General features: G+C 42.3%; 2 protein-coding genes across 2 annotated transcripts; one reads left to right on the forward strand and one right to left on the reverse strand.

The window, feature by feature from the left end:
• The first annotated feature begins 955 nt into the window (after positions 1-955).
• Positions 956-8,058, forward strand: LOC135558902 (peroxiredoxin-1-like). The gene is made up of 6 exons (XM_064993111.1): positions 956-1,010; positions 1,756-1,872; positions 2,089-2,242; positions 5,855-5,977; positions 6,133-6,263; positions 6,756-8,058. The coding sequence occupies exons 2-6, from the start codon at positions 1,767-1,769 to the stop codon at positions 6,839-6,841; spliced, it is 600 nt and encodes a 199-aa protein (XP_064849183.1). The 5' UTR covers positions 956-1,010; positions 1,756-1,766; the 3' UTR covers positions 6,842-8,058.
• Positions 7,807-26,390, reverse strand: LOC135558897 (uncharacterized). The gene is made up of 15 exons (XM_064993106.1): positions 26,188-26,390; positions 25,292-25,653; positions 25,071-25,173; positions 23,175-23,319; positions 22,621-22,703; positions 21,826-21,933; positions 21,602-21,720; positions 20,422-20,575; positions 20,115-20,212; positions 19,916-19,987; positions 19,014-19,730; positions 18,636-18,820; positions 17,846-18,564; positions 14,833-17,731; positions 7,807-11,771 (listed from the first exon to the last, which is right to left on the reverse strand). The coding sequence occupies exons 2-14, from the start codon at positions 25,377-25,379 to the stop codon at positions 16,492-16,494; spliced, it is 3,831 nt and encodes a 1,276-aa protein (XP_064849178.1). The 5' UTR covers positions 25,380-25,653; positions 26,188-26,390; the 3' UTR covers positions 7,807-11,771; positions 14,833-16,491.
• Between the last annotated feature and the right edge of the window lie 10 nt (positions 26,391-26,400).

The following is a 26,400-nucleotide window of genomic DNA, read 5'->3' on the forward strand; positions in this document are numbered from 1 at the left end:
AGGAATTCTTCTCTCTTTATAAGATCCCTGTAACACCTAAAGAGTTTGCAATTGTCTTAAATGCCATTCCCTCAGGTGTTGCTTTATTATTCAGGAACGTGTCAAGACCTGACCCTCAGAGCCTACCTTCCATTAACCCTGTTGACTCATAAGTAGGAAAGATTTGTTTCTCTTTTGGTCCATTCAACAACAGAGCGATACGAACCTTGTTTCAGCAGGATGTTGTATCTATCTATACCTTATGCAATGCCTTATTGGAAAGTTTTTATTGATAATATTTAATGGGGAAAAAGTGTGGATGTTGCCACACACATACCTACTTGTTCAGTAAATTAAGGAAGTTTCCTTTAAAAAATGTCATAAATAATATCCTCCCAACCACTATGTGAAGAAGTTTAAGGAAAACAAACTCAAATGACCACCCAGAAACAGTGTTGCATCTTTTTTGGCATTGTATTCGTAAGGAAACTGTGGCAAGACATCAGTAGATTTATAATTGAACACATTTATGAAGATTTTACACTATTGTGGAGAAATGTACTGCTTGGATATTTTACCTACAATAGAAATAAGTTTGAACAATTTCATGTAATTAATTTCATTATTTTTTTGGCCAAATTTCATATTCACAAAAGCAAATTTAAAAAAAAACACGCATGTGATATACATTACATTTAACTAGATTTTAAGACCATTAAATGCTCTGCTAACAAAAAAGATGTTACACTTATAATTATATGTATGTCCCTTATGGTCCTTGTGTAATGTGATATTGTAACCCCTAGCCCAATTGTCCTTTGTATATTATTTATATATACTTGTGTTCCCACATGTACTTCCTGTATTGAATTGTTGTTTATGAAAATAATAAAACAAATAAATAAATAAAGAATGGGCTGTGGCAGTGTTCTAACATCGCGAGAATTGAGCTGCTATATATAGTTCCATGCGATGAATCTCACTCTTCGCACTCCGCATCTCAAGCTGCTGCTGTAAGGATCAAGGCAGAGGTATGTGTTTTGTAGGGCTACGCGTTCAATATATCATGAAATATATAGGCTAAAGCATGTTTTCGGTCATTTAAAAAAAAAAAAAGTGAAAACTTAGCCATACTATGACTAATAGTTTTTGACCTTTACCTTATCATTTCATTTGTGTGCAATCTTACCGGCATTAAACTTGTAAGCTACATTTCCATTGATGACAGAATAAATGCGTTTGTTTATCTTTACAATAGTTTTTTGGGGGGGGATGATGTCCAAGTGGCCTACATAATTAATTTGTTCAGTGGAATATTGGAATAAAAAAATCAGGTGAGGGGAAAAAATCAATGTCGAGAAAAAAAACGAATGCAGGTTTACGAAATAGGAATGACTGTGTGTGCAATATAGTAAAAGGTTTTAACACTTGCCAGGAAAGAACAGCCTGTTGAACTATGTGATTAATGGTTAAAATAAAGACAGAGATGTCCATTTAGGAAACACCAGTGGATTAGGTGTTGCTCATGAAAGATGTTAAATCTTCTATAGAATCAATTTCCTATTCCTGCCTGTATTGTTTTCAGTTCTTTTCACATTATAGCTTCAATGCTGAAAATGTATAGAAAGAGGATGGAGAGAGCATCCCAGCTCGTCTTTTATGTCCAGTTATCTTCCTGCTTTTTGTGTACTACCATGAGTGGTGCATACTGTACATTGACAGCATACATAAAACAGTAAAGGCCTATATGTTCAATTTATCTTCCTCCCCCTCCAGTGAAACTGAAGATGGCTGCAGGTAAAGCACGCATCGGGCATCTGGCCCCTGACTTCAAGGCCACAGCAGTCATGCCAGATGGACAGTTTAAAGACCTCAGCATTTCCAACTACAGAGGTAGACCTACTGTTACGCTTCATAGTATTTGGCACTGTCCTTTGTTTTGTATCTGTGTGGTCGGATTTGTGACCGGTTCAGGATTTTAAAGTTCGATAATACAGTAATGACCTATAAGCCTGTCGGATAAGATTTGAGTCCCATTGAATATGCGCTTCCAGGCTCCGCAACTTGCTAGGTTTGTCTAATGGTGTGTCTTGTGCTGCTTGCCTGCAGGGAAGTATGTGGTGTTCTTCTTCTACCCGCTGGACTTCACCTTTGTGTGCCCTACTGAGATCATCGCCTTCAGTGACGCTGCCGAGGAGTTCAGGAAGATCGGCTGCGAGGTCATTGGTGCCTCTGTTGACTCCCACTTCTGCCATCTTGCCTGGTACGAGTCTTTTGCAAAATTATTTTGCCTTATGAAGATTTCATCCTAGGTGACGCAAGATAAGTTACAGTGCAGCTTGTGCAGTGATCTTTTAATTTCATTTTTTGAATGTATTTTTATTCAAGTTTTACAAAATGTACATCAATGTAAGTACAAACATTTGACCATATCACAACCAGCCTTCCTTCCTTCCTCCACATAACACATTCAGAAGAGCGGAGGAGGGCAGGAAGAGAAGCAGAAATACAAGAATGTGCCTCTAGGTATTACTATGGGGTATCTGGAGCATGAAACCAGAATGGCAATTCTGTTGGCTGCCCAGTAATAGTATAATAGTATACAGTAAAATGTTGGCTGCCCAGTATGTGTATAATAGTATACAGTAAAAAAGTTGGCTGCCCAGTAATATTATAATACTATACAGTAAAAAGTTGGCTGCCCAGTAATAGTATACAAAGTTGGATTTTTATTTTATTTTTTATTTTACCTTTTATTTAACAAGGCAAGTCAGTTAAGAACAAATTCTTATTTTCAATGACGGCCTAGGAACAGTGGGTTAACTGCCTGTTCAGGGGCAGAACAACAGATTTGTGCATGACCTCCACTAAACTTGCATCTCTGAAGTAAAGATCTACTGACTCTGGGTACCTTTCCTCCCCAGATAAATGTGGTAACAGCCTGATTGGTTGACTTAAAAAAAAAAAAAATTAACATTGGTAAAAACAATGGGATAGATTGAAATGGATAGTTGTCTGGGTGAACTGTTCATTTTTATAGCAGTAATCCTTCCTATAAGTGATAGTGGTAAGCTACCCCCATCTCTGAAAATCAGATTTCATTTGCGTAAGGAAGGGAGCAAAGTTTGCAGAAAAAAAGAGCATGTAATGAACAAGTTACGTTCAACTCCAAGGTATTTGAAACCAGAGCAGCTAAGCTAAAAAGGCGCGTCTGTCTGCTGGAACTGTAGCGCTGCTGGATTGAGTGGGAAGCACTCGCTTCTCTGGTGTTTCAGTTTCAGCTTGTAACCAAGAGAAAGGGGCCAGAATAGAAAGGATAGAAGGTAAACAGGTTACAGGGTTATTTACATAGAGTAACAAATCATTGCATATAATGATAACCTATGTTCAACTCCTTCCTGTGTTACACCTTGGAAAGAGGAAGATGCCCGTTAAGCTACTGAAAGTGGCTCAATGGAGACGGCAAATAGCAAAGGGGACATTGGGGCAGCCTGTCCCACGTTCCAGGACAAAATAGTCAGAACAGTTGACATTGGTACAGACACTGGCCTGGGGAGATGTATACAAGAGATGGATCTATGAGCTAAATTTGTCCCCAAGTCCAAAAAAAACTACTTCCAGACACCTTGCTATCACCTTCGCCAGCACCTTTACATCCACATTAAGGAGACTTAGGGCCCTAAATGAAGAACAGCAAGTGGGGTCTTTCCCCTTCTTAAGGTGAAGCGCTATTGAATCCTTTGTTAGGGTAGGTGGCAGCGAGCCACGTTCAAGTGATTCATTATACATAGATACAAGTAAAGGGGCTAACTTGGTATGGAATTTCTTAAAGAACTCAGTTGGAAACCCATTGGGCCCCGGAGGTTTTCTGCTCTGCATTGACTTGATAGACTGAATAACTTTTTCAAGGCTGAGAGGAGAATCAAGGTAATCTACAGTTTCAGCCTCAACTGTGGGAGTCTCCAGTTCACCTGAAAATATTGGCAGTATCTGATGGAAATTCAGACGTTTACAGGGAGGAATAGAAGGATTTGAAGGTGTCATTGATCCCCGTAGGGTCAGAAATCAAGCTATGAGAGGAATCTTTCATTTTGGGAATCAGACGGCTAGCAGCGCTGCGTTTTAATTGGTGTGCGAGCAGACGACTTGCCATATTCATAGTAGGTACCACATGAATGCAATAGTAACCGTTCTGCGTCTGTAGTGGACAAGAGATTGAATTCAGATTGTAAATTCAAGCGTTGCTTATACAGCTCTGGAGATGGCGTCAAGGCATATTGGTGGTCTAAGTCAAGGATGGCTTTAGTGAGTTCTTCTAGTTTAGCTTTCCGAGTTTTTTTTTAAATGAGAAAAATAAGAAAAGGCCTGAAGTGATTTCCATAAGAGAGAATGAGAGGTTGCGCTTGTCTGATTTGAAAATAATTTATTATCAATAGAAGTGGAGATAACATTACAGACGTCTGCAACAGACAGGAGAAGATAACTGAATCTCCAACAGAGAGGAGTACGAGTTTGTCCTGATAGGATGTCGAGGGCTAAAGGTCCATGGTCAGAAATGACAATGGGTAAACATTCAGAAGAGGTGACATTTGGAAGTAACTTATGATCAATAAAGAAGTAGTCAATACGAGAAAAAGAATGGTGTACATGTGAGAAAAAATAGAACACTGCCTGGGGATTCTGACATCTCCAGGGATCTGTACACCCATTCTGAATCATAAAACCTGAGGACTTTGACATAGCAGTAGACAGAGTTCTGGAGTTGGAGTGGTCTAAAGCCGGGCTAATAACACAATTCAGATCCACGGCAAATATCAAAAGATGGGTGTTCAGAGAAGGGATTTTCCCCAGCAACCAATTTGGCAAATTCATCATCATCAAAATTGGGAGCATATACATTGACCAATACTACAGGTGTGTGCCAAATGGTGCCAGTTATGATGAAATATCTCTCGTTACTGTCTGAAATAACATTAGTAGTAGAGAAATATATTATTTTACTAACCAAAATTGCAACCCCTCTGGCTTTGGAGTTAAAGTCTGAATGGGAAAATCTGACTGAATCTGGAGTTTTGTAGCCTTGAGTGATCTTTAATGCGTGAATCAGCTTTTAGCTTTTCAAAAGGGAGAAGATCCTAGACCTCTTGACAGGATTATTCCTTGTTTTAGTATTCCAAGATAAAAAACTTTATAGGATTAGGCCTACCTATTACAATTATTAGCTTTGTTAGCCATCTAAAATATTGAAAGGAAAAAGGTGTGAAAACAGACAAGCATTTGCAAAGACAGAGAAAACTGAGGAAAAAAGTGAGGAAAAATCAATACATTTGAACAAAAAAGGTCATCCCTCTTTCTCTCCCACCAAAACCCAAGGTCTCCTTCCCCAGCAAATGGAGACAGCAGGTTGACGTTAGCGCAGCTTCGGTGCATATAAACAGAGAACCTTCCTATCCTAACTTGGAGAGGCTCCATAGCACGAGTAGTGAAATCCATTTGAAAAGGCATTCACAAAACAGTAAAGTAGGTCCACAAATACCACACGTTTGCACGGTCCAAAGATGCTGAAAGAAATAAATCAGATTTCTCCACTCCTATTTCTGATACTAAATTATCATTTGGTGTATCATTCTACTGCAATACTATTATATTAGGCTACATGTGAGAGTTAAAGGCCTACAGTCAGTGTACATATTTCAGTTACTAGAGTAGGCTAAAACTTCAGTGTCCAAATCTATATATTTTTTATTCAGAGGACCGGCATACATAAACCTGTTTACTACTATCCGCGTCCGTCTGTATACCACAGCTGGCAGGGACACTTGGTCTCAGACACACAAAAAAAGACTACATTCCGTCTCATTGTGTGTTCTTACAGGACCAACACACCTCGTAAGCAGGGCGGTCTGGGTCCAATGAAGATCCCTCTGGTAGCCGACACACTGCGTTCCATCTCCACGGACTACGGGGTGCTGAAGGAGGACGAGGGCATCGCCTACAGGTGGGTTACCACCAGACAAGTTCAAGGGTCAAAGTTCAGTGTTTCTATGACCGACTGGGCCAAAACCTGGGTAATGTGCCCAACATAAGACTACGTGCAAAACAAGACTAACACAAGCATAAATGACTCAATCTATACCCTACTTGTTTTTTCAGGGGCCTATTCATTATTGACGCCAAGGGCCTCTTGAGGCAGATCACCATCAACGACCTTCCAGTGGGACGCTCCATTGACGAGACCCTGCGTCTGGTGCAGGCCTTTCAGTTCACTGACAAACACGGAGAGGGTACATAACTAACCCTGTTTTCTATTTGTTTTCTAAAAGACGATGCCTCCTTATCCTACACAGAATCAGGCTAACCTTTTGCAGTGCCATATTTTACCATGTACCGTCAGAAGACATACACTATGTCAGGGATCATCAACTAGATTCAGTCGCGGGCCAATTTTATTTCTTGAGCAGATGGTCCGGGGACTGGAACTAAATCATTTGTACGCAAGAAGCCCAAACAGATACTGTATTTGACAAAAACATAATAATTTCAAACCTTGATTACATTGTGTACCAATCACGTCTCTCTATTTCCATTTAATAATGGAAATTGATGGAAAAATATATCACTAGCCACTTTAAACAATGCTACTTAATATAATGTTTACATACCCTTCATTACTCATCTCATATGTATATACTGTACTCTATACCATCTACTCCATCTTGCCTATGCCGTTCTGACACTGTCCTGACACTCCCACTTCTTCTCTGGTGTTTCCTCAGTCTGTCCGGCCGGCTGGAAACCAGGAAGTGACACCATCAAGCCCGACATCCAGAAGAGCAAAGACTTCTTCTCCAAGCAGCACTAAGACGATGAGTGTCTGCAGCCTGTTGTAGGACAACTAGAATTACAGTACATTTCAATAGAACAATAGGCTTCACTATCTATGTGCCTGGGAACTGTAGAACAATGTCATCAGCATCCCATTATGTGTCATGTGTTTAGATAGAAATTATGACCAAAGAATCTAGATTAGATTGTTTTGGAGAGGTTTTAGTGTCATTAACCAGGTTCCATCCAACCTTTTTTATGTGAGTAAAGTACATGTCGGTTGAAAAATGTCATGACAGATCTGATGGAAACTGTGAATTTGTCGGTAAACTTTCCAAATGACGACAAAACAAAACGCTAGACAAGGTGGTATCGTTTTTGTCTGTAAAATGTATTATGAGAGAAATGGCAATGGAAAGGCTTTTATGCGCAAATTTCAATAGAATATATATATATTTTAATTATTGTCACCATCCTATCAAAGTAAACGTGGGAGTCTTGTGATGACATGTGTGGTCCTCCCACCACGACTCGGGGAAGCATGCAGTTTATTAGGCTACAGATGAAATAAGTTATGAACTTCACAGGGTGGTGAATATGCCAGTTGGTGAGCTTGATGCTCCTTTCCAATAAATATTGAGGGTCTCTTATTCTGGTGACATGATGATCGATGTTTGGCTGCCGTTTGACAAATTAAAATAATCTTGTTATTTTGTCCATAATAACCTCATGTGTAGGCTATACCAGCACTGTATCTGCAAGCTGTTGGCTGTAGCGCACGTGCCAATACCAGAGTGGGCACATTCGCTACATAAGGCAACATTCTTTGTTACAAAACCATCAGTAGAGTTGGAAATGCGATGGAAACACATTTAACCTGTATTTTTTTATTTGGTACATGGGAATAGAATTGCTAAAGTAAATTTACGTGCACTACGTCATCTTGCACAGACTTTTATCCGCGACAAGTCAATGTGATGGAAACACATCTCTGGTGAGAAAAGGTGTATTTTATTCATGCAGATTTTAGAATATTCACATGAAAATCTGTCGCCAGTTAGATGGAAGGCTAGCTAATGATGTCGCCCTATTGTTTTCTGTTGTATCATTTTGGTAACATAGTTTTTGTCTTTAGGCCACAGTCTGAAATGAGGAAAAGCAGCTTTACTGGAAAAAAGTGTACGTTTTTTTTACAGTGAAAAACAAACTACTCAAATGTCCTTTCATCTTCTAAATAAAAACTTACAGAGCAAAGTTTTTTTTTCCTTGACAGATTATCAGAAAAACAAACTTAACATGTTTGTAAATGACTTTTTGTATGACTTACAATGAAATTGAAATCTGGGTTAATTTACCAATTTAGTTTGCAATTCTGTTTTGTTTTATGGTGAATTAAGCTACAATGCATCTAGACATGATACACTGCATGACCAAAAGTATGTGGACAACTGCTCGTCAAACATCTCATTCCAAAGTCATGGGCATTAATATATAGTTGGTCCACCCTTTGCTTCTATAACTGCCTCCACTCCTATGGGAAGGGTTTCCACTAGATGTTGGAATATTGCTGTGGGGACTTGCTTCCATTCAGCCACGAGCATTAGAGTGAAGTCGGGCACCGATGTTGGGCGATTAGGCCTGGCTCACAGTCAGCGTTCCAATTCATCCCAAAGGTGATTGATGGGGTTTAGGTCAGGTCTCTATGCAGGCCAGTCAAGTTCTTCCATACCAATCTCAACAAACCATTTCTGTACGGACCTCGCTTTGTGCACGAGGGCATTTGTCATGCTGAAACAGGCAAGGGCCTTCCCCAAACAGTTGCCACAGTTGGAAGCACAGAATCTTCTAGAATGCCATTGTATGCTGTAGCGTTAAAGATTTCTCTGCACTGGAACTAAGGGGCCTATCCTGAACCATGAATAACAGCCCAAGACCATTATTCCTCCTCCAAACTTTACAGCTGGCACTATGCATTCGGGCAGGTAGCGTTCTTCTGGCATCCGCCAAACCCAGTTTTGTTCGTTGGACTGCCAGATGGTGAAGCTTGATTCATCACTCCAGAGAATGTGTTCCAGAGTCCAATGGCGGCGAGCTTTACACCACTCCAGCCGACGCTCGCGGCTTTGCGGCTGAGCCGTTGTTGCTCCTAGACATTTCCACTTCACAATAATAGCACTTACAGTTGACCTGGGCAGCTCTAGCAGGGCAGCAATTTGATACACTGACTTGTTGGAAAGGTGGCATCCTATGACGGTGCCATGTTGAAAGTCACTGAGCTCTTCAGTAAGGCCATTCTACTGCCAATGTTTGTCTATGGAGACACATTTTCATTTTTATACACGCAGCAACGGGTGTGGCTGAAAGACAAATCCACTAATTTGAAGAGGTGTCCACATACTTTTGTATATACAGTATATGTAGCTAGGACTTAAACAAACTGGATCATTGAGTGAGGCTGGCCTATCACTCCAAAACTGGTTGACCAATAGAATAGCATCATCATCTTAGGCTCCCTCTTAAACCAGCTTAAATTAAATGAATGTGCCAAAACTTTGCAACTGCAAAAAAAGGCAGCAAAAGCAAAGGACAAGGTAACATAACCAAAAATTGCAGGCAAAGATGGAAGCATTTCATCGCAATCACGCGATCATTGAAAACATGTTTCACAAAATAAAATTGGGGGGCATTCATATATATTTTTTTTTGCATTAATTTACAATTCATTGGTTCTTGCCTTTCAATATTATTTATTCTGCTCTCAATACTATTGGGTTAATGTTTTGCTTTCAATATCATAATTTTTCGTGTAACACTAAGAAAATTGTTCTCAAATTCAAAAGGTTTGCTTGAAATGAAAGGCACAAAAGTAATTCCAAAGAACCCTCTCGCTTTGCCTCTTCCTCTTTGTTTTTTTCAACAAAATCAATTGATGTGCATTTCTTATGGCCTGCAGAGGATCGCCAGCTACTGTTCAATTGTTGATTAATGAGCGAGGTTAATTGACTGCAGATGGGTGTTATCATATAGTCTACCACACAAGAGGTTGGTGGCACCTTAATTGGGCAGGACGGGCTTGTGGTAATGGCTGGAGTGGAATGGTGTCAAATAAAGCAAACACATGGTTTGATGCCATTCCATTTGCGCCGTTCCAGCCATTATTATGAGCCGTACTCCCTCAGCAGCCTCCACTGGTCTACCCATATTGGATGCAAAGTCAATATATTCCTTGCAGAAGAGACCAAGTGCTACTGATCTAATTCCACGCACGCAGGTAAAGTCACAGCGCTGATGTCCTGTTCACGGTTTGCGCACGTGTAATCCTGGTGCAGCTCCTCTGTAATTGTCAGTAACTTGATTGACTGAATTAACAAGAGAACAATCTGCAGGTGCACAAGCACATTTCTAAATTGCACCTGGTGTATTTTACTATTCTTACTCTCAATAGTAACTAAGTTGAGACCACAACAGTGTGCCCCCCAGGAGCCCCAAGTGACCGCTTATGCCTGGAGCCGGCCCTGATTGCACTATATACAACCTGAAAATCCATTAAATTCGATGTCATTTAATATTCATGGTATGACACACAAAATGACAATTATTTGTTCAAATTTGACATCATTTAACAATGCTTACCTTCCTATAAATCCCTTGAAGCATATCACGTGATTTATGTCATATTGTTGAGATTAGTAAAAATTCCAGGCAAATTGCCGTTCTAATATGACATCCCTTTTTTTGAGCTCTGTAATTTCCTAAATAAACATCAAGATGAAAAAAACAAAACAATTGGAAGTTATTACTTGAGTTGTTAGTAGTAGGGTGAAATAATTGGGTGAAATAATTGTTAAACATGTTTTTCAAGAAGACACAGTTAGGGTTAACTGTACAACGCCGAGGAAGACACTGAACAACATGTTCTTACATTCTTACATTGGCAAATTTACATTGATGTTTTTGATGTATTTTGAGGTTACCGAGAACCGTGAAACTTTTACCACACTGCACACAACTAAATGGCTTTTGTCCACTGTGAAATCGCTCATGTCTTTGGCAGTTGTCCTGCCTTGCAAACATCTTGCCACAGAGTCTGCAACTGAAAGGTCTCTCACCCGTGTGAACACTCTGATGGGACTTAAGTCTGGTTTTCTGCGTAAAACTTTTCCCACACTCAAGACATCTATATGGTTTGACTCCAGCATGAGAGTGCTGGTGTGCTTCAAGTTGACAGTGGCGGTGGAAGCTCTTTCCACACAATGAGCATATGAACACTTTTTGGTTTGGTACAGCTCTCCAAACGTTGACCATTCTTTTTGTTTTCAATCTGTTCTTATTAAGAATATGCTCATTGCTGTGTGAGTTTGACTCAGATGTGTTCTCAGTTGCTCTCATGAGCCCTTGTGAAGAAGGTCCTGGCTGCTGCAGTCGAGGCTGTAAAATCAAGCCCTCCATCACAACAGGGTGCAGAGTATCTCTGTACTGCCCCTGGTCGGCTTGAAAGGACTCAGACATGGCATCGCCATGATAAAGAGGATGCCACTCGGGCTCCACTTTCACTGGGACAGTGCTGAAAATGTCATTAAGTGGTTTCTCTGCAGAAGACAAAGAGTTGCAGGAAGCAGGATGGGATGGGATGGGAACGGGATATTGATCTGCCTGAGAGGAAAACATCTGTAAGCATCTCTCTGTAGTGTAAGACCCATCTGGGTGAGTGGAATCATTCCCACTTAGTCCTTGTGTAACAGAGAACCACAGCTGACTATCTCTCTCATCCATTCTAAAGTCCAAACTGCCTGTGATTCCTGGGTCCTGTACAGTTCCCTGGGCTACATGTTTTTCCACCTGCTCTGCTTTCACCAGCAACTCCAGTCCACCCCTCGCCTCCACAAGGTTTCCTGAGCTCTGCAGCTCATTGAACTTCTCCGGGTCCTCTACAGGCGTGGCTTTGGATTTCTGGTCCTCTTCATTACCTGGAAGTAGAGTAGACGGTTTATGTAATTGTTAGAAATGTGTCAAATAAGCGATAAAGCAAAACCCTGTACAGTGCAATTAACCTGACTTGAGGGCAGGGCCGTAACTACATATGAGGACACCGGGGTCTGGACTTTGGTAATTTTTTCTAATTTGAAAAATAATACAAGTGTATAAACTCAGCAAAAACAGAAACGTCCTCTCACTGTCAACTGATTATTTTCAGCAAACTTAACATGTGTAAGTATTTGCATGAACATAACAAGATTCAACAACTGAGACAAACTGAACAAGTTCCACAGACATGTGACTAACAGGCTGACCACACCACTCGCGTCGCGTGCGAGCGTTGCAAAATAAATGTTGAAATCTATGTTAAGCCTGGAAGGAAGAGAGATGGACTAGAAACGCTTCGGGTTGACCATTTTATGTGTGGATTAATTGGCGGAGTAGAGGACCTTGTGCATTTCAGGTAAAATAACTCAATGTTAATATCCCAGGACAAATTAGCTAGCAACAGCAAGCTAGCTAAATAGGACAAATTAGCTAGCAAGTGCAAGCTAACTCGCTAAACTGCCATAAATATTTAATGCTTTTCGACCTCTCCCCAAATTAATATAATTGGTTCAGAGATTGTTTGGATATTTTAACCTGTGTGTCATGATCGCTTTTGGTGTGGGGGGACAAAATACATTTAAGCACGATGGCGCACGAGCACAGTCGGTTTGGGTTCCGTGTAAAATAAATGGAATAATGTGTCCCTGAACAAAGGGGGGGTCAAAATCAAAAGTAACAGTATCTGGTGTGGCCACCAGCTGCATTAAGTACTGCAGTGCATCTCCTCCTCATATACTGCACCAGATTTGCCAGTTCTTGCTGTGAGATGTTACCCGACTCTTCCACCAAGGCACCTGCAAGTTCCCAGACATTTCTGCGGGGGAATGGCCCTAGCCCCAAACCTCCGAATCGACAGGTCCCAGACGTGCTCAATGGGATTCAGATCCGGGCTCTTCGCTGGCCATGGCAGAACACTGACATTCCTGTCTTGCAGGAAATCATGCACAGAACGAGCAGTATGGCTGGTGGCATTGTCATGCTGGATGGTCATGTCAGGATGAGCCTGCAGGAAGGGTACCACATGAGGGAGGAGCATGTCTTCCCTGTAACGCACAGCTTTGAGATTGCCTGCAATGACAACAAGCTCAGTCCGATGATGCTGTGACACACCGACCCAGACCATTACGGACCCTCCACCTCCAAATCGATCCAGCTCCAGAGTACAGGCCTCGGTGTAACGCTCATTCCTTCAACGATACACGCGAATCCGACCATCACCCTTGGTGAGACAAAAACGCGACTCGTCAGTGAAGAGCACTTTTTGCCCGTCCTGTCTGGTCCAGCGACAATGGGTTTGTGCCCATAGGCACCGTTGTTGCCGGTGATGTCTGGTGAGGACCTGCCTTACAACAGGCCTACAAGCCCTCAGTCCAGCCTCTCTCAGCCTATTGCAGACAGTCTGAGCACTGATGGAGGGATTGTGCATTCATGGTGTAACTCGGGCAGTTGTTGTTGCCATCCTGCACCTGTTCCGCAGGTGTGATGTTGGAATGTACCGATCGGATGTACCGTTGGAGTTTACACGTGGTCTGCCACGGCGAGGACGATCAGCTGTCCGTCCTGTCTCCCTGTAGCGCTGTCTTAGGCGTCTCACAGTATGGACATTGCAATTTATTGCCCTGGCCACATCTGCAGTCCTCATTCCTCCTTGCCGCATGCCTAAGGCACGTTCACGCAGATGAACAGGGACCCGTGGCATCTTTCTTTTGGTGTTTTTCAGAGTCAGTAGAAAGGCCTCTTTAGTGTCCTAGGTTTTCATAACTGTGACATTAATTGCCTATTGTCTGTAAGCTGTTAGTGTCTTAACGACCATTCCACAGGTGCATGTTCATTAAATGTTTATGGTTCATTGAACAAGCATGGGAAACAGTGTTTAAACCCTTTACAATGAAGATCTGTGAAGTTATTTTGATTTTTCGAATTATCTTTGAAAGACAGGGTCCTGAAAAAGGGACCTTTCTTTTTTTGCTGAGTTTATTTTGGACATAATAAAGTAAATCAATTATGGGTCAACATCTAAATATTGCTCCCAGTATTGACCAAAGCTCTGTGCGCTTATATTCTTGATCTAATTGAGTTCTAATCGCTCCAGCCTCTTTGCGAATGAACAGTGGTTTTAACAGTGAACAGTGGTTTGTTTATGTTCACCTGCATCCCCCAGATTTACCTTTTTAGCAGCAACCACTCTCTCAAAGGGCTAACCCTGCTTTCTCTTTCTCGCGGCACATGCCCGAGGGCCTGAGACGTAAAACGACATGGCAGGAGTCACTTTTACTTTCTTCTCCAACACAGTTTTTTTGCATTATTTAAACCAAATTGAACGTTTCATTATTTATTTGAGACTAAATTGATTTTATTTATGTATTATTTTAAGTTAAAACATTTGAGCTCCTGCACCATGAAGAAATAAATTCTACTTTCACTCCTATATATTAGTAATGCCTAGGACTACAAATGCAAAAGCTATGTAATTTGAGAAAAGAGATATCCATGTAAATAACTGATGATTAATAAATAATGATTTTATGCAATTCATCATTACAACTGACAAAACAATAACGTTACCTGATGTTAGTGTGAATCAGTTCTCACATTTCCTCCCTTTTATGGGTATAATATTATAATTCTATAGCTAATAGGCTGTGTTTGCAGATGACTGAGGTGAATGAACCTACAGCAGCAACGGTGATAATGACCGGGGTCATTTTTGCTGTTCTCCAAATAGCATTTTAATAGCGGTCGGGCGCCTTCCGGTTCTCATTACAACTCAAATCCTGGTTACACAACTGAAGTACATTGCCCGAGGTATAAGAAGCTAAGTTAATCGTTAGAACCATAGGTATATGGTACGATAGGATCATATGGGTCGAACGATGAACGTAGCCTTAAGATGCTTTAAACCGGGCCCTGTTTGACTGCACTAAACTAAGGGTGAGCTCTCACCTTTTTGTGAGGTCCCACTCCCAAGCTGAATTCCTTCAGCATGTTGCCTGTCATTTGTCCCTCGTGCTGCTGCTTCCCTTTGAGCTTTCCTCAGTTCTCTTTCCATCAGCTGTAAACTATTTTTAAGGCCTTCTATCTCATTTTCTTTCCGACACATTTCCAGCCGTAGAACGACAGTACCCTCGTCTACAAATTTGGTTATTTCTGCAACAGCTGCCTTTGCTAGCACATCCATGATTGCACCTATTTGTGTACTAAAAGAAACGGTGTTAGACATTGCTCATCAAATAAAATCACTGTTGTTACACAGAAACAAATATGCAGATATGCAAATGTTTATAACATAATCGTTTCTTCTATTGTACAGCTTCTCGAAGCTAGCAAACTGCAACGTTTGTGGAAGGGGGAAAAAAAACTTCCGGAAAGATGGATAACGGAAATGACGACAGAAAGTAGCAAACGCTTTCAAATAAATGTACTTATATGGGATATTAATTTGAAATCAGTAATAAACGCCTAGCTACCTGTTTTTATTGTCTGCTAGCTCCTAGTGAAATTATTTTTGAAAATACAAATACGACGGACACTTTTCTTTGCAGAAGAAGGTTATTTACAAAAACAAATAAAACAGAAAATTCATTGTTTTATGGAATTGACACAAATGATAACACATTGCCCTTAACACATTGCCCTCATTAACTCCTAAGAAGTTATTACATTTGCTTTCTCACCATTTGCTTGCTCACTCTTAACAATACGATTGTGGTTATGCATGAGATGTGATACCTGAGATTTCCATACTTGGTGTACATTGACAGCTCTTTGCTGATTGATTAAAACCAAGCAGTTAAAATGGTAAGATACATTAATAGGTTAAAACCAGCAACAAAAAGGAGGACATTTACAGAGGGAGAGAGAGAGAGTGCGAAGGATCAGTTTTCAGAGTTGCCCTGAGTCTGAGTGGGCCGGTTCTAGGCCCAGGGAGTATAATAAAAATGTAAAATAAATGTTTATGTATTTATATATTGTATATAAATGATCAGTTGTATACTAACCATCCAGACAGAGTCGATGACTACAACATTTACTGGCGTCTTTGTCCACATCTTTCTCTTTATTGTACTTCATATCCTCAATCTTTCTGTTTCTCCCTCACTGCCCTCTTCCTCACTCCCTCTCGATTTCCATTTCAACAGCTTCATCAAAACACATACTTATTTGACTGTTTTTCATCATGTCTCTCATTCCCCCCTCTTCCACATCTCTCCTCCTCTCCCCTCCCCACTGTGCCTGCCACTCCCTTTAGCCTCTCCCCTCATCTTCCCATTTATCATTCCACTGTTGTTCTGTCTCGCAGACTTTGTCATGCTCTGGCTTTCCTTCCATCTTTCTCTCTTTGTCCTTATCTTGCTGTCCCAAAGCCCTGTGTACCTTTCCCTTCCCCCTGGCTCGGTCTGCCTCTCTCCTCTCCCTCTGCTGCTCTTGTCTGAGGTTCAGTGCAGTTATTCGGCAGTGATGTGGCTTGGGTGGTACCATTGGCACTGATCTTGCTTGAAACACTTTAGGGGGTGTTTTTTGTTTAGACCTGACCAGCACTCTCCCCACCCCCTTTTCAGACCCCACTTTACTACCTCTCCCTTCCTTCTGTCCTTCATTCAATTATTTTATGTAAATCTGGACCTCTTTCAGTTCTTCCTCGCTTTCCTCTATTATTGTTGGTATCTGTAGTTGGTCTTTTGTCTCTCCTTCATTCTCCCTCTCTTGGTTCTCCTTATTTGGCCCTGTTGATTCATGTTCCTCTGTCTCCTGTTGGACCACATGTATACTATCTCCTTCTTCATCCCTGATTACACCTCCCACTTCCATCTCTTTATCTCCCTCCTCATCTCCCTCTCCCACAACATCCTTCATCAGATCTATAGCTCTTTCTCTTCTCTCTAAAACATGCTGTGCCTCTAGGTCCTGTTTATGCTCCTCATTATCAATCAACATATTCTCCATCCCCTCTTCAGCTGCCTCTACCTCAGTCTCTCCCATGGTATCCACTCCTTCCACCTCTCGCTTCATCTCTTCTTTTGCACTCATCTCATCACTTGTCCTACTCTTTCCTTCCTTACCTATCTCTTTCTGCTGTACTCTGATACTCTCTCCCTCTTTGGTTTCTATCACCTCCTCCATAACTTTACGTTCCTCAGTCTCCCCTTCCCTATCCTTCCTATCTCCACTTTCCATCATGTCATCCCTGGCTAATACGCTCATTATCTCATAAATGTCTTCTCCTACTTCCCCTTCCTCACCTGCTATCCTTTCCTCTTCTTCAATCATTCCTTTTTGCTCCCTCGCCCCAAAGTCCTCCCCTTCTGTTTCTTCCAACTCCTTTAATAACTCTCTCTCCTCAGTCTCAATTCTTGTTACCTCTCCTTCTTGTTTAAATTCTCCCCCATTTCTATCTTCTCTTTCCTCCATCTCTTCCTCTACATCTTCCTTTTTTCCCTCGCTATCCCTCTCAGCACTATTTTCAGGCTGCTCCATTGCGCCCCCAGCTGAAACTACCTCCGATCGCTCATTGAGTATGTTCTTTGGCTCTTCAGCACAGGAAACTATACGACAAGCAGTGAGTAAATGCTCTTGTGAATCTTCTTTCTCGGCTTTGCTCACGGGATCGCCATTGTAACCCTCTGAAATCACACCTTCACCACAGTGACTCTTCAGGTCCTCCTCGTCTCTGAGCTGCAGATGAACTCCAGTGTCCTCTTCGTCTGCAGTAGTCTGCAGTGAGGCCTCCTCACAGTCAGTCGAAGAGGATGCTGAAGTGAGGCCCCTCTCAATGTCACCTGGTGTTTCCTCTTCCTTCATCATGCTCGTTTCAACCGAGTGACAACATTCTTGTATCTCAGTGCTGTAGTGAAGAGTAAGACATCAGCTCTGTGATGACAGGTAACATTTATCATGTACATTTATCCTGATATACTGTTCTTGACTTTGATTTGCTTCCTAACCCACCTCGGCTTACCTTTCTGTGCATGTATTCGTCAGTGTGTCTGCCTGGTCTTTCTCCTGGTTGTCTGGATCCTGCCTTGTATCCTCCAACAGGTCTATCGCTTCCAGTCTATTCTCTTCTTCAGCCTTGCTTTGCCTCAAGACCTCTTCTGACGGGTTACAGTAATCAGGGGAATCAATGTCCAAGTGCCCAGGAGGCATTCTGGCCTCAGAACTCTGTGATAGACCAATTCCTATGGACCTGTCATCAGAAACATTGTCCAATTGTTGTGAGGGCTTAGCAGGGAGGGACAAACCATTCTCCATGTCAGTCTGAGGCCCACTCCATGTCAGTCTATTGAACACCAAACTAGATGGTAGACTTTTACAGAACATGTCATCATCGTCCTCCTCATCTTCTCTGTCGTAATCAGCATCTTCGTCATCATTATCCTCTTCTTCAGAGGAAGAGCAGCGAGCAGGCATGAAAGGCCTGGATATGTAAGGTAGACTCATTGACTTGTTGGCTCGTCCATATTGATCAAAGCTTAGAGGTCTGTGTTTGGGAGTTTGTGTCTGCCTCAGTGTGTGTGTCTCTGTTTGGCAGCCTGTCTGTATTTGTGTCTGTGTGTCTACAGGTGGCTGTGTGACAGAGTCTGGTTTGTCATGTGAGAGTCCAGGGGATCTCTGCTCCACCTCGTCCTCATACTCATCTCCCGCATGATGAGGCTCTACTGGTAACGCCTGGAACATCTGGGAGAAAAGAGGTTAGGATCATGACTAAATGATGAAACACACACACACACGTGCACACACACACACACCTTGGTGGAGGCACTGCTGTCCATGAGGTCCAGGAATCCAAAAGTATCCTGAAAGTCTAGTGGACAGTCCTGGACTTGTGCATCGTCCTCCTCCATCGTCGTAGGGTACGGCACATGTGTGGCAACTGCCTCATTTCTGACACCATTTGGGGCATCCAGGGCAGTCTGCACAGAGCCTTTGATTTCTGACAATTATATGTCGATTTGACAGATTAAAACAAAAGTCCTATCCAACTTAGATTGTTAATTGCCAATTGTCAATAATTCAATTTTCACAAGTGTAAAAAACTCACTCCAAACAGCATCAATCACAGTTTCATTTCCCTTATTGCACAAATGTGTTATGATTGTTTAAAATATATGAATGATCAGACATACCCATGTGTTCTCTCTCTTCATCCTCCTCTTCATCGTTTTCATAGTTTACTTTATCCTCTCCTCCACCCTCTTCACCCCTCTCCTCTGATGGCTTAGATACACAGTCCCCATTCAGTTCCTCCTCCTTTCCTCTGTCTTCTTTTCCTTCAACTTTATCATCCATATCTCTCCTCTCCTCCGATACCTCTTGATCTCTTCTCTTGACTCCGTCAGTCTCGTCCTCCCCCACAACTGCCACTCGAATGTGCCTTTCCCCTTCCCCTCCCTCCTGTCTCACACCCTCCCCACCCTCTCCCTTATCTCCTCTCCCCTCTCCTCTGCTATGGTTTCGCCTTTCTGCACCACCCCCCTGCAGCACCCCAAAGGCCAGGCCTGATGTGATGTGAAGGGGGACGGTGACTGAGAATGGTCCGGAGATGTGTATCCCTGCCCGCCGGTCTGCTTTGCTGGAGATTCCTGGGGATCTGGATGGGGGTTGCAGAGCCTCAGTGCTGTTGCCCCTACTGTGACTGCCCAGTCGACTGTATGTGCCCTTGGTTCCCCCGCCCCCGCTCACTACACTCACACTAGCCCCCTGACCCCTCCGGAAGGTCACAGCATACCCGCTGCCCACATCACTACCATTAGTGGATGCCCCTCCATCCACACCACTTTGGGGACAGAGAGAGGGCTGAGCCAGGGGGGATATGACAGTGGAAGGGGCTCGTTGTCTGCAACCTGTGAGGTATGGTAAACAGTCACAATAGTCTACAGATGAAACTGTCATAAGTGTAAGCCTATAGTACTACTGAACACAGAAATGTAAGTATGCTTTAGCAGCATGCATGGATTACTCTACTAACATGTTCACCAATATCTATACACTATAGATAAGGAGTGGGTAAACAAGGACGGATGTGTACCTTCATGCGAATAGGGCATTGAGCTCAGGGAATCCATGCTCTTGGCTGGCCTTAAGACAGTTCTCTCTTTTTCTACAGAAAAATGGAGAGATGATTTTACAACTCAAAATGAATCATTATTAACATTGCAAAGCTATGCATTGTATTGAACGATAACAACATCAGTGTGGCACTGATTCTTATGGGAGAGGGCGCATACCTTTGGTTGAGTTCTTGTTCCTTCCTCTCGGGTCTTGGAGTCTGCCTCCTAAATTGAAGATGGACTTCCACTTCCTGCTCTTGAGAGATCCCTTCCTCCTGTAGAGAATGTTACTACTGTTACTGGGGCCAGGAGTTTTTCTTCACCACGTGAACTGTTCATGGAAGAACTATCCCCTCTAGTACTAGTCTACCTTTTACGATTGCAACAACTAAATCTCTACCTATCTCAACCACTATACTGTTACTCCCTACTACTACATGGTCATAAATTTGACATTTTTGGGTTCTTTGGTTAATTTGCTTACTTGTCTGTGCCGTCGATGATGGCGTGATAGGAGCGCATGGCCGGGGGGCCGTCCCCTGGGCTGATGTTGCCTAACTGGAGTGGAATGGCTGGGAATAAACGTTTCTCTGGATTGTGTATAGAGGGAGATGGGAATGACTTAAGACACTCCAGACCTTTATAAGGAGATGAACAAGAAAGAGAGGAGATATGAGAGATTATGAGTGAGTGTACAGTGCATTCGGAAAGTGTTCAGACCCATTGACTTTTTCCACATTTTGTTACGTTACAGCCTTATTCTAAAATGGATAAAACAGTTTTTTTTGCTGATCAATCTACACACCCCATAATGACAAAACAAAAACAAGTTTTTCGATTATTTTACAAAATTGTTTAAAAAATAAGAAACTGAAATATCATATTTACGTAAGTATTCAGAGCCTTTACTCAATACTTTGTTGAAGCACCTTTGGCAGCGATTACAGCCTCAAGCTTTATTGGGTATGACGCTACAAGCTTGGTACACTTGTATTTGGGGAGTTTCTCCCATTCTTCTCTGCAGATCCTCTCAAGCTCTGTCAGGTTTGATGGGGAATGTAGCTGCACGGCTATTTTCAGGTCTCTCCAGAGATGTTTGATTGGGTTCAAGTCTGGGCTCTGGCTGGGCCACTCAAGGGCATTCAGAGACTTGTCCTGAAGCCACTCCTGAGTTGTCTTGGCTGTGTGCTTAGGGTCGTTGTCCTGTTGGAAGGCGAACCTTCGCCCCCAGTTTAAGGTTCTGAGCACTCTGGAGCTGATTTTCATCAAAGACCTCTCTGTACTTTGCTCCGTTCAACATTGCTCCAAATCATGTCCAATCAATTGAATTTACCACAGCTGGACTCCAATCAAGTTGTAGAAACATCTCAAGGTTGATCAATGGAAACAGGATGCACCTGAGCTCCATTTCTAATCTCATAGCAAAGGGTACTGAATACTTATGTAAATAAGGTATGGAATTATTTGTTTATATACATTTGCAAAAAAATCTAAAAACAAGTTTTTGCTTTGTCATTATGGGGTATTGTGTGTAGATCGATGAGGAATATGTTTTAATTAATCCATTTTAGCACAAGGCTGTAATGTAAAAAAAAATGTGGAAACAGTACACTGTATATTCTCAGAGAGAGCGAGAGAGAGAGAGCGAGAAAGACGTGATGTACCTGAACCAGGAAACAGCTGGGGCACGTGGGTGAGGATGAATTCCACTACGATGGACTGGACCCTCACCTCCATGAAGGCTGCAGTACCGTTAAACCCTGACGCCTCAATGTCTTTTGACCTGCAAACAGCCTCAGAGGGTTAAACAACATTGAACAATGCAAACACACTGTTTAAACTATCTCTATCTAGTTCATGTCTTTCTCTCTCATGTAGATACACACACCTGAGTAGGTTTGGAGCCCAAACAATGGCGAGGTTCCGGGCATGCATGTTGGTGTGTGAGGAATAAGAAGCCATCTTTACAAGGTGACGCATCAGGAACTCTAGAGTTCTGAGAAACCAGGGTGCGGGAGAAGGGACAAAAAGAGAGGGAAGTGGTTTAAGTCTATAGTTAGTTTGAAAACAGTTGAAACTATTGAAGAAAAACTACACATAGCAAAATGTAGAGTCCCCCTAGTTACAAACAGATGGTTCCAGCAATGTTACACAAATGTAACAGTATTCCTTCCGTCCCTGTCCTTGCCCCAAATGGGGCTCGAACCAGGTACCCTCTGAACACATTAACAACTGCCTCCCACGAAGCATCATTACTTAATGCTTCCGCAAAAGCCACATGGCCACAAAGCCACACAAGTACTTCAAGGTCTCAGAGCGAGTGGCATCACTGATTGAAATGCTACTATTGCGCACCACTAACTAGCTAGCCATTTCACACCTCTCACCCAACTGAGTGATCTGGGTCACGGCACCAATGCAACAGTGCTGCTTCCATCCCTCTCCTTGCCCCAACCTGGGCTCGAACCAGGTACCCTCTGAACACAACAACTGCCTCCCACGAAGCATCGTTACCTATCGCTCCACTAAAGCCTTGCAGAGCAAGGGAAACAACTACTTCAAGGTGACATCTTCGATTGAAACGCTACTAGCGTGCACCGCTAACTAGCCATTTCACGTCAGTTACACATAGCAAACATTTACTCTTTCTCTATGAAAAACGTCTGAATAGGTAGAGGTTTACCTGTAATGGGGAGCGGGTAATTCCTTCAGCACGTCCTTGATCTTCACCAGCCTTTCGTCCTCTAGCTGAATTGCCACAGCTTCCTGGGGTTAAGTGGTGTGTGAGGTTGATACATAAAGCCATATGCCATCTTAAAGATGCGCTATAAAGGTTTTGTATAATCTCAGCCAGTAGTTTTAAAAGTAGCGCTCACAAGCCAAACACGGGTCCCAAAAATGTTTTAACAATTTAGTACAATGTCATACATTTCATATAATGTTACGTCCTGCAATTTAAAAAAAATAAAGAACTTGTATCTTTATTGCATTTCGTGTGACACAAATTCCAATTCATACAATATGGCACGAATTTGTAAGTGAGTCCCGTTCAATCTCTTTAATGCCGGGTCCCGTTCACTGGGTATGAAATTGGAGAAAACATTTTGAACATACCTGAACATGTCCAATAGAAACACTTCATTTTCCGTGTCACAATGCTTTCTCCTTTTCGCTCCAACTGAAAGCAACTCTGGTGTCCATGTATCTGAATTACTATCAAGTAAGACAGGTACTCACAGCATATTTGTCATAGAGCTGGTATGTGAGGAGAGGATTGGGCAACTCTCTGAAGTAGGCCTTGCAGAGAGAGCTGACACAGTGAATGTCCTGCAGGTACACATCCTTATTGAGATCTGGGGTTCCCTTACTGTCAAACTCACCCCTGTTTGGAGACAAACACATTACATTTCACTGCTGTACTTGACCACATACAGTGCCTTGCGAAAGTATTATGCCCCCTTGAACTTTGTGACCTTTTGCCCCATTTCAGGCTTCAAACATAAAGATATAAAACTGTATTTTTTTGTGATGAATCAACAACAAGTGGGACACAATCATGAAGTGGAACGACATTTATTGGATATTTCAAACTTTTTTAACAAATCAAAAACTGAAATATTGGGTGTGCAAAATTATTCAGCCCCTTTACTTTCAGTGCAGCAAACTCTCCAGAAGTTCAGTGAGGATCTCTGAATGATCCAATGTTGACCTAAATGACTAATGATGATAAATACAATCCACCTGTGTGTAATCAAGTCTCCGTATAAATGCACCTGCACTGTGATAGTCTCAGAGGTCCGTTAAAAGCAGAGAGCATCATGAAGAACAAGGAACACACCAGGCAGGTCCGAGATACTGTTGTGAAGAAGTTTAAAGCCGGATTTGGATACAAAAAGATTTCCCAAGCTTTAAACATCCCAAGGAGCACTGTGCAAGCGATAATATTGAAATGGAAGGAGTATCAGACCACTGCAAATCTACCAAGACCTGGCTGTCCCTCTAAACTTTCAGCTCATACAAGGAGAAGACTGATCAGAGATGCAGCCAAGAGGCCCATGATCACTCTGGATGAACTGCAGAGATCTACAGCTGAGGTGGGAGACTCTGTCCATAGGACAACAATCAGTCGTATATTGCACAAATCTAGCCTTTATGGAAGAGTGGCAAGAAGAAAGCCATTTCTTAAAGATATTCATAAAAAGTGTAGTTTAAAGTTTGCCACAAGCCACCTGGGAGACACACCAAACATGTGGAAGAAGGTGCTCTGGTCAGATGAAACCAAAATTGAACTTTTTGGCAACAATGCAAAACGTTATGTTTGGCGTAAAAGCAACACAGCTCATCACCCTGAACACACCATCTCCACTGTCAAACATGGTGGTGGCAGCATCATGGTTTGGGCCTGCTTTTCTTCAGCAGGGACAGGGAAGATGGTTCAAATTGATGGGAAGATGGATGGAGCCAAATACAGGACCATTCTGGAAGAAAACCTGATGGAGTCTGCAAAAGACCTGAGACTGGGACGGAGATTTGTCTTCCAACAAGACAATGATCCAAAACATAAAGCAAAATCTACAATGGAATGGTTCAAAAATAAACATATCCAGGTGTTAGAATGGCCAAGTCAAAGTCCAGACCTGAATCCAATCGAGAATCTGTGGAAAGAACTGAAAACTGCTGTTCACAAATGCTCTCCATCCAACCTCACTGAGCTCGAGCTGTTTTGCAAGGAGGAATGGGAAAAAATGTCAGTCTCTCGATGTGCAAAACTGATAGAGACATACCCCAAGCGACTTACTGCTGTAATCGCAGCAAAAGGTGGCGCTACAAAGTATTAACTTAAGGGGGCTGAATAACTTTGCACGCCCAATATTTCAGTTTTTGATTTGTTAAAAAAGTTTGAAATATCCAATAAATGTTGTTACACTTCATGATTGTGTCCCACTTGTTGTTGATTCTTCACAAAAAAATACAGTTTTATATCTTTATGTTTGAAGCCTGAAATGTGGCAAAAGGTCGCAAAGTTCAAGGGGGCCGAATACTTTCGCAAGGCACTGTAGAAACACACGGACTCACGCAAGCACGCAGGAGCGTTCACACACACATACGAAGCACAAACACACACACGCTTACCGAAGTTTCTGCGTGTTGGATGACACCCCAGATAGCCTGTAGATCCCATCTACAACCCCATGCTTCTCAATGAATTCACTGCAGCTTCGCAGCACCTGAGGAACTGAGAGGCAGACAAGATGATAATACTATGGAACTAACAGGGATGAACAACAGTAGGCTGATATTTAACTTATTCAGATACAACATATTCTAACAGACTGAGGGAACATGGGACTTACTCTCCTGACAGCTTGTAGCCAGGTGGTCCAACAGGTGACAACCAAACACCTTCTCATTGTTCCCTCCTTTTCTCCGGAGTCTCCGCATCTCTTCTTTTCTCCTGCCTCAACCTCTCACATTCAGCCCTGTTGTCTATCAGGTGTGTGCGTGATTGTCTAATATATGTATTTTCTGTATGGTAACGTGGATTTCATTTACATTTACAATGTGCTGTTAATATTATAGGCGGTGTTGTTTTCTTCATTGAATTTTATTGTGCTTTATGTTTAACTGGGTGAAGTGTATTACTTTACTGTGCTATACTGAGCTGTGTTAAGCTATTCTGCTGGGTCATGCGGTATGTCATTGTGTTTGTGGCACTCTGTAAAGTAAGAAACCAGCAACACTTAACCAGTATACACCAACACAACACTTAATTTGGTCACTTAAAATCAAACTGTGCATCACTCACAATCTACAGCATACATAACTCTTCACTTTCCCCCAATATATTTTGTTCACAAAATAAACAAGCCACACCCTTCACTCCAATACTCCCAGTCGCCCTCTCAGTGCTGTGATCTGGGGACACTTCAAATTCAATCAAGCCTCTCTATGCTGATGGGACACCCTGACACCCCAAACCAAGTCTTTGGCTGTTCTGTGACCCTCTCTTCCCGGCCTCTCGTGGCAATTGTGGCCCTCTCACTACAGCTGAAGTCCATTTAACTGTACATTGTGACTGCAGGCCTGTTGTAGAACATAAAGCCTCTGAGCCTGACCCCACCTCTCCACCCCCCTGACCCCTACCATCCCACACCTAACACACTGTCACTGCTACTCTTCTCCAGTTTCAGGGTGAATTAGAGGTAAAAACAAGAATAAGAAAGAGTAAGAGAGTTAAGACTGTTCCTACCTTCACTCTGCACAGGCACAACCAAGCAGCAGCAAGCAATGACGCAAGAAACCACTAAACTTCCCCTGTTGACTTCCTGAGTCTCTCCTTTTCGCTCACATTCTCTTTCTGTACATCTCCACCGTTATCTCCGCCTCTGTTGACTGGCAAATCAATGAACCAGTAAATCATTCAAACTAACAATCATATCAATTTCTCAAATCTATTTAGAAA

The sequence above is a fragment of the Oncorhynchus masou genome, chromosome 17 (assembly GCF_036934945.1).
Source record: "Oncorhynchus masou masou isolate Uvic2021 chromosome 17, UVic_Omas_1.1, whole genome shotgun sequence".
Classification (NCBI taxonomy): Eukaryota; Metazoa; Chordata; class Actinopteri; order Salmoniformes; family Salmonidae; genus Oncorhynchus; species Oncorhynchus masou.

Bases quoted from the DNA above. Each gene is read 5' to 3' on its own strand.
- LOC135558902 (XM_064993111.1), top strand. From the start codon at position 1,767: ATGGCTGCAGGTAAAGCACGCATCGGGCATCTGGCCCCTGACTTCAAG. The intron at 2,243-5,854 runs GTACGAGTCTTT...GTGTTCTTACAG, and splicing joins CACTTCTGCCATCTTGCCTG to GACCAACACACCTCGTAAGC. The intron at 5,978-6,132 runs GTGGGTTACCAC...TTGTTTTTTCAG, and splicing joins GACGAGGGCATCGCCTACAG to GGGCCTATTCATTATTGACG.
- LOC135558897 (XM_064993106.1), bottom strand. From the start codon at position 25,379: ATGCGGAGACTCCGGAGAAAAGGAGGGAACAATGAGAAGGTGTTTGGT. The intron at 20,576-21,601 runs GTACATCACGTC...CTCCTTATAAAG, and splicing joins CCAGCTGTTTCCTGGTTCAG to GTCTGGAGTGTCTTAAGTCA. The intron at 19,988-20,114 runs GTATGCGCCCTC...ATTTTTCTGTAG, and splicing joins GAACAAGAACTCAACCAAAG to AAAAAGAGAGAACTGTCTTA.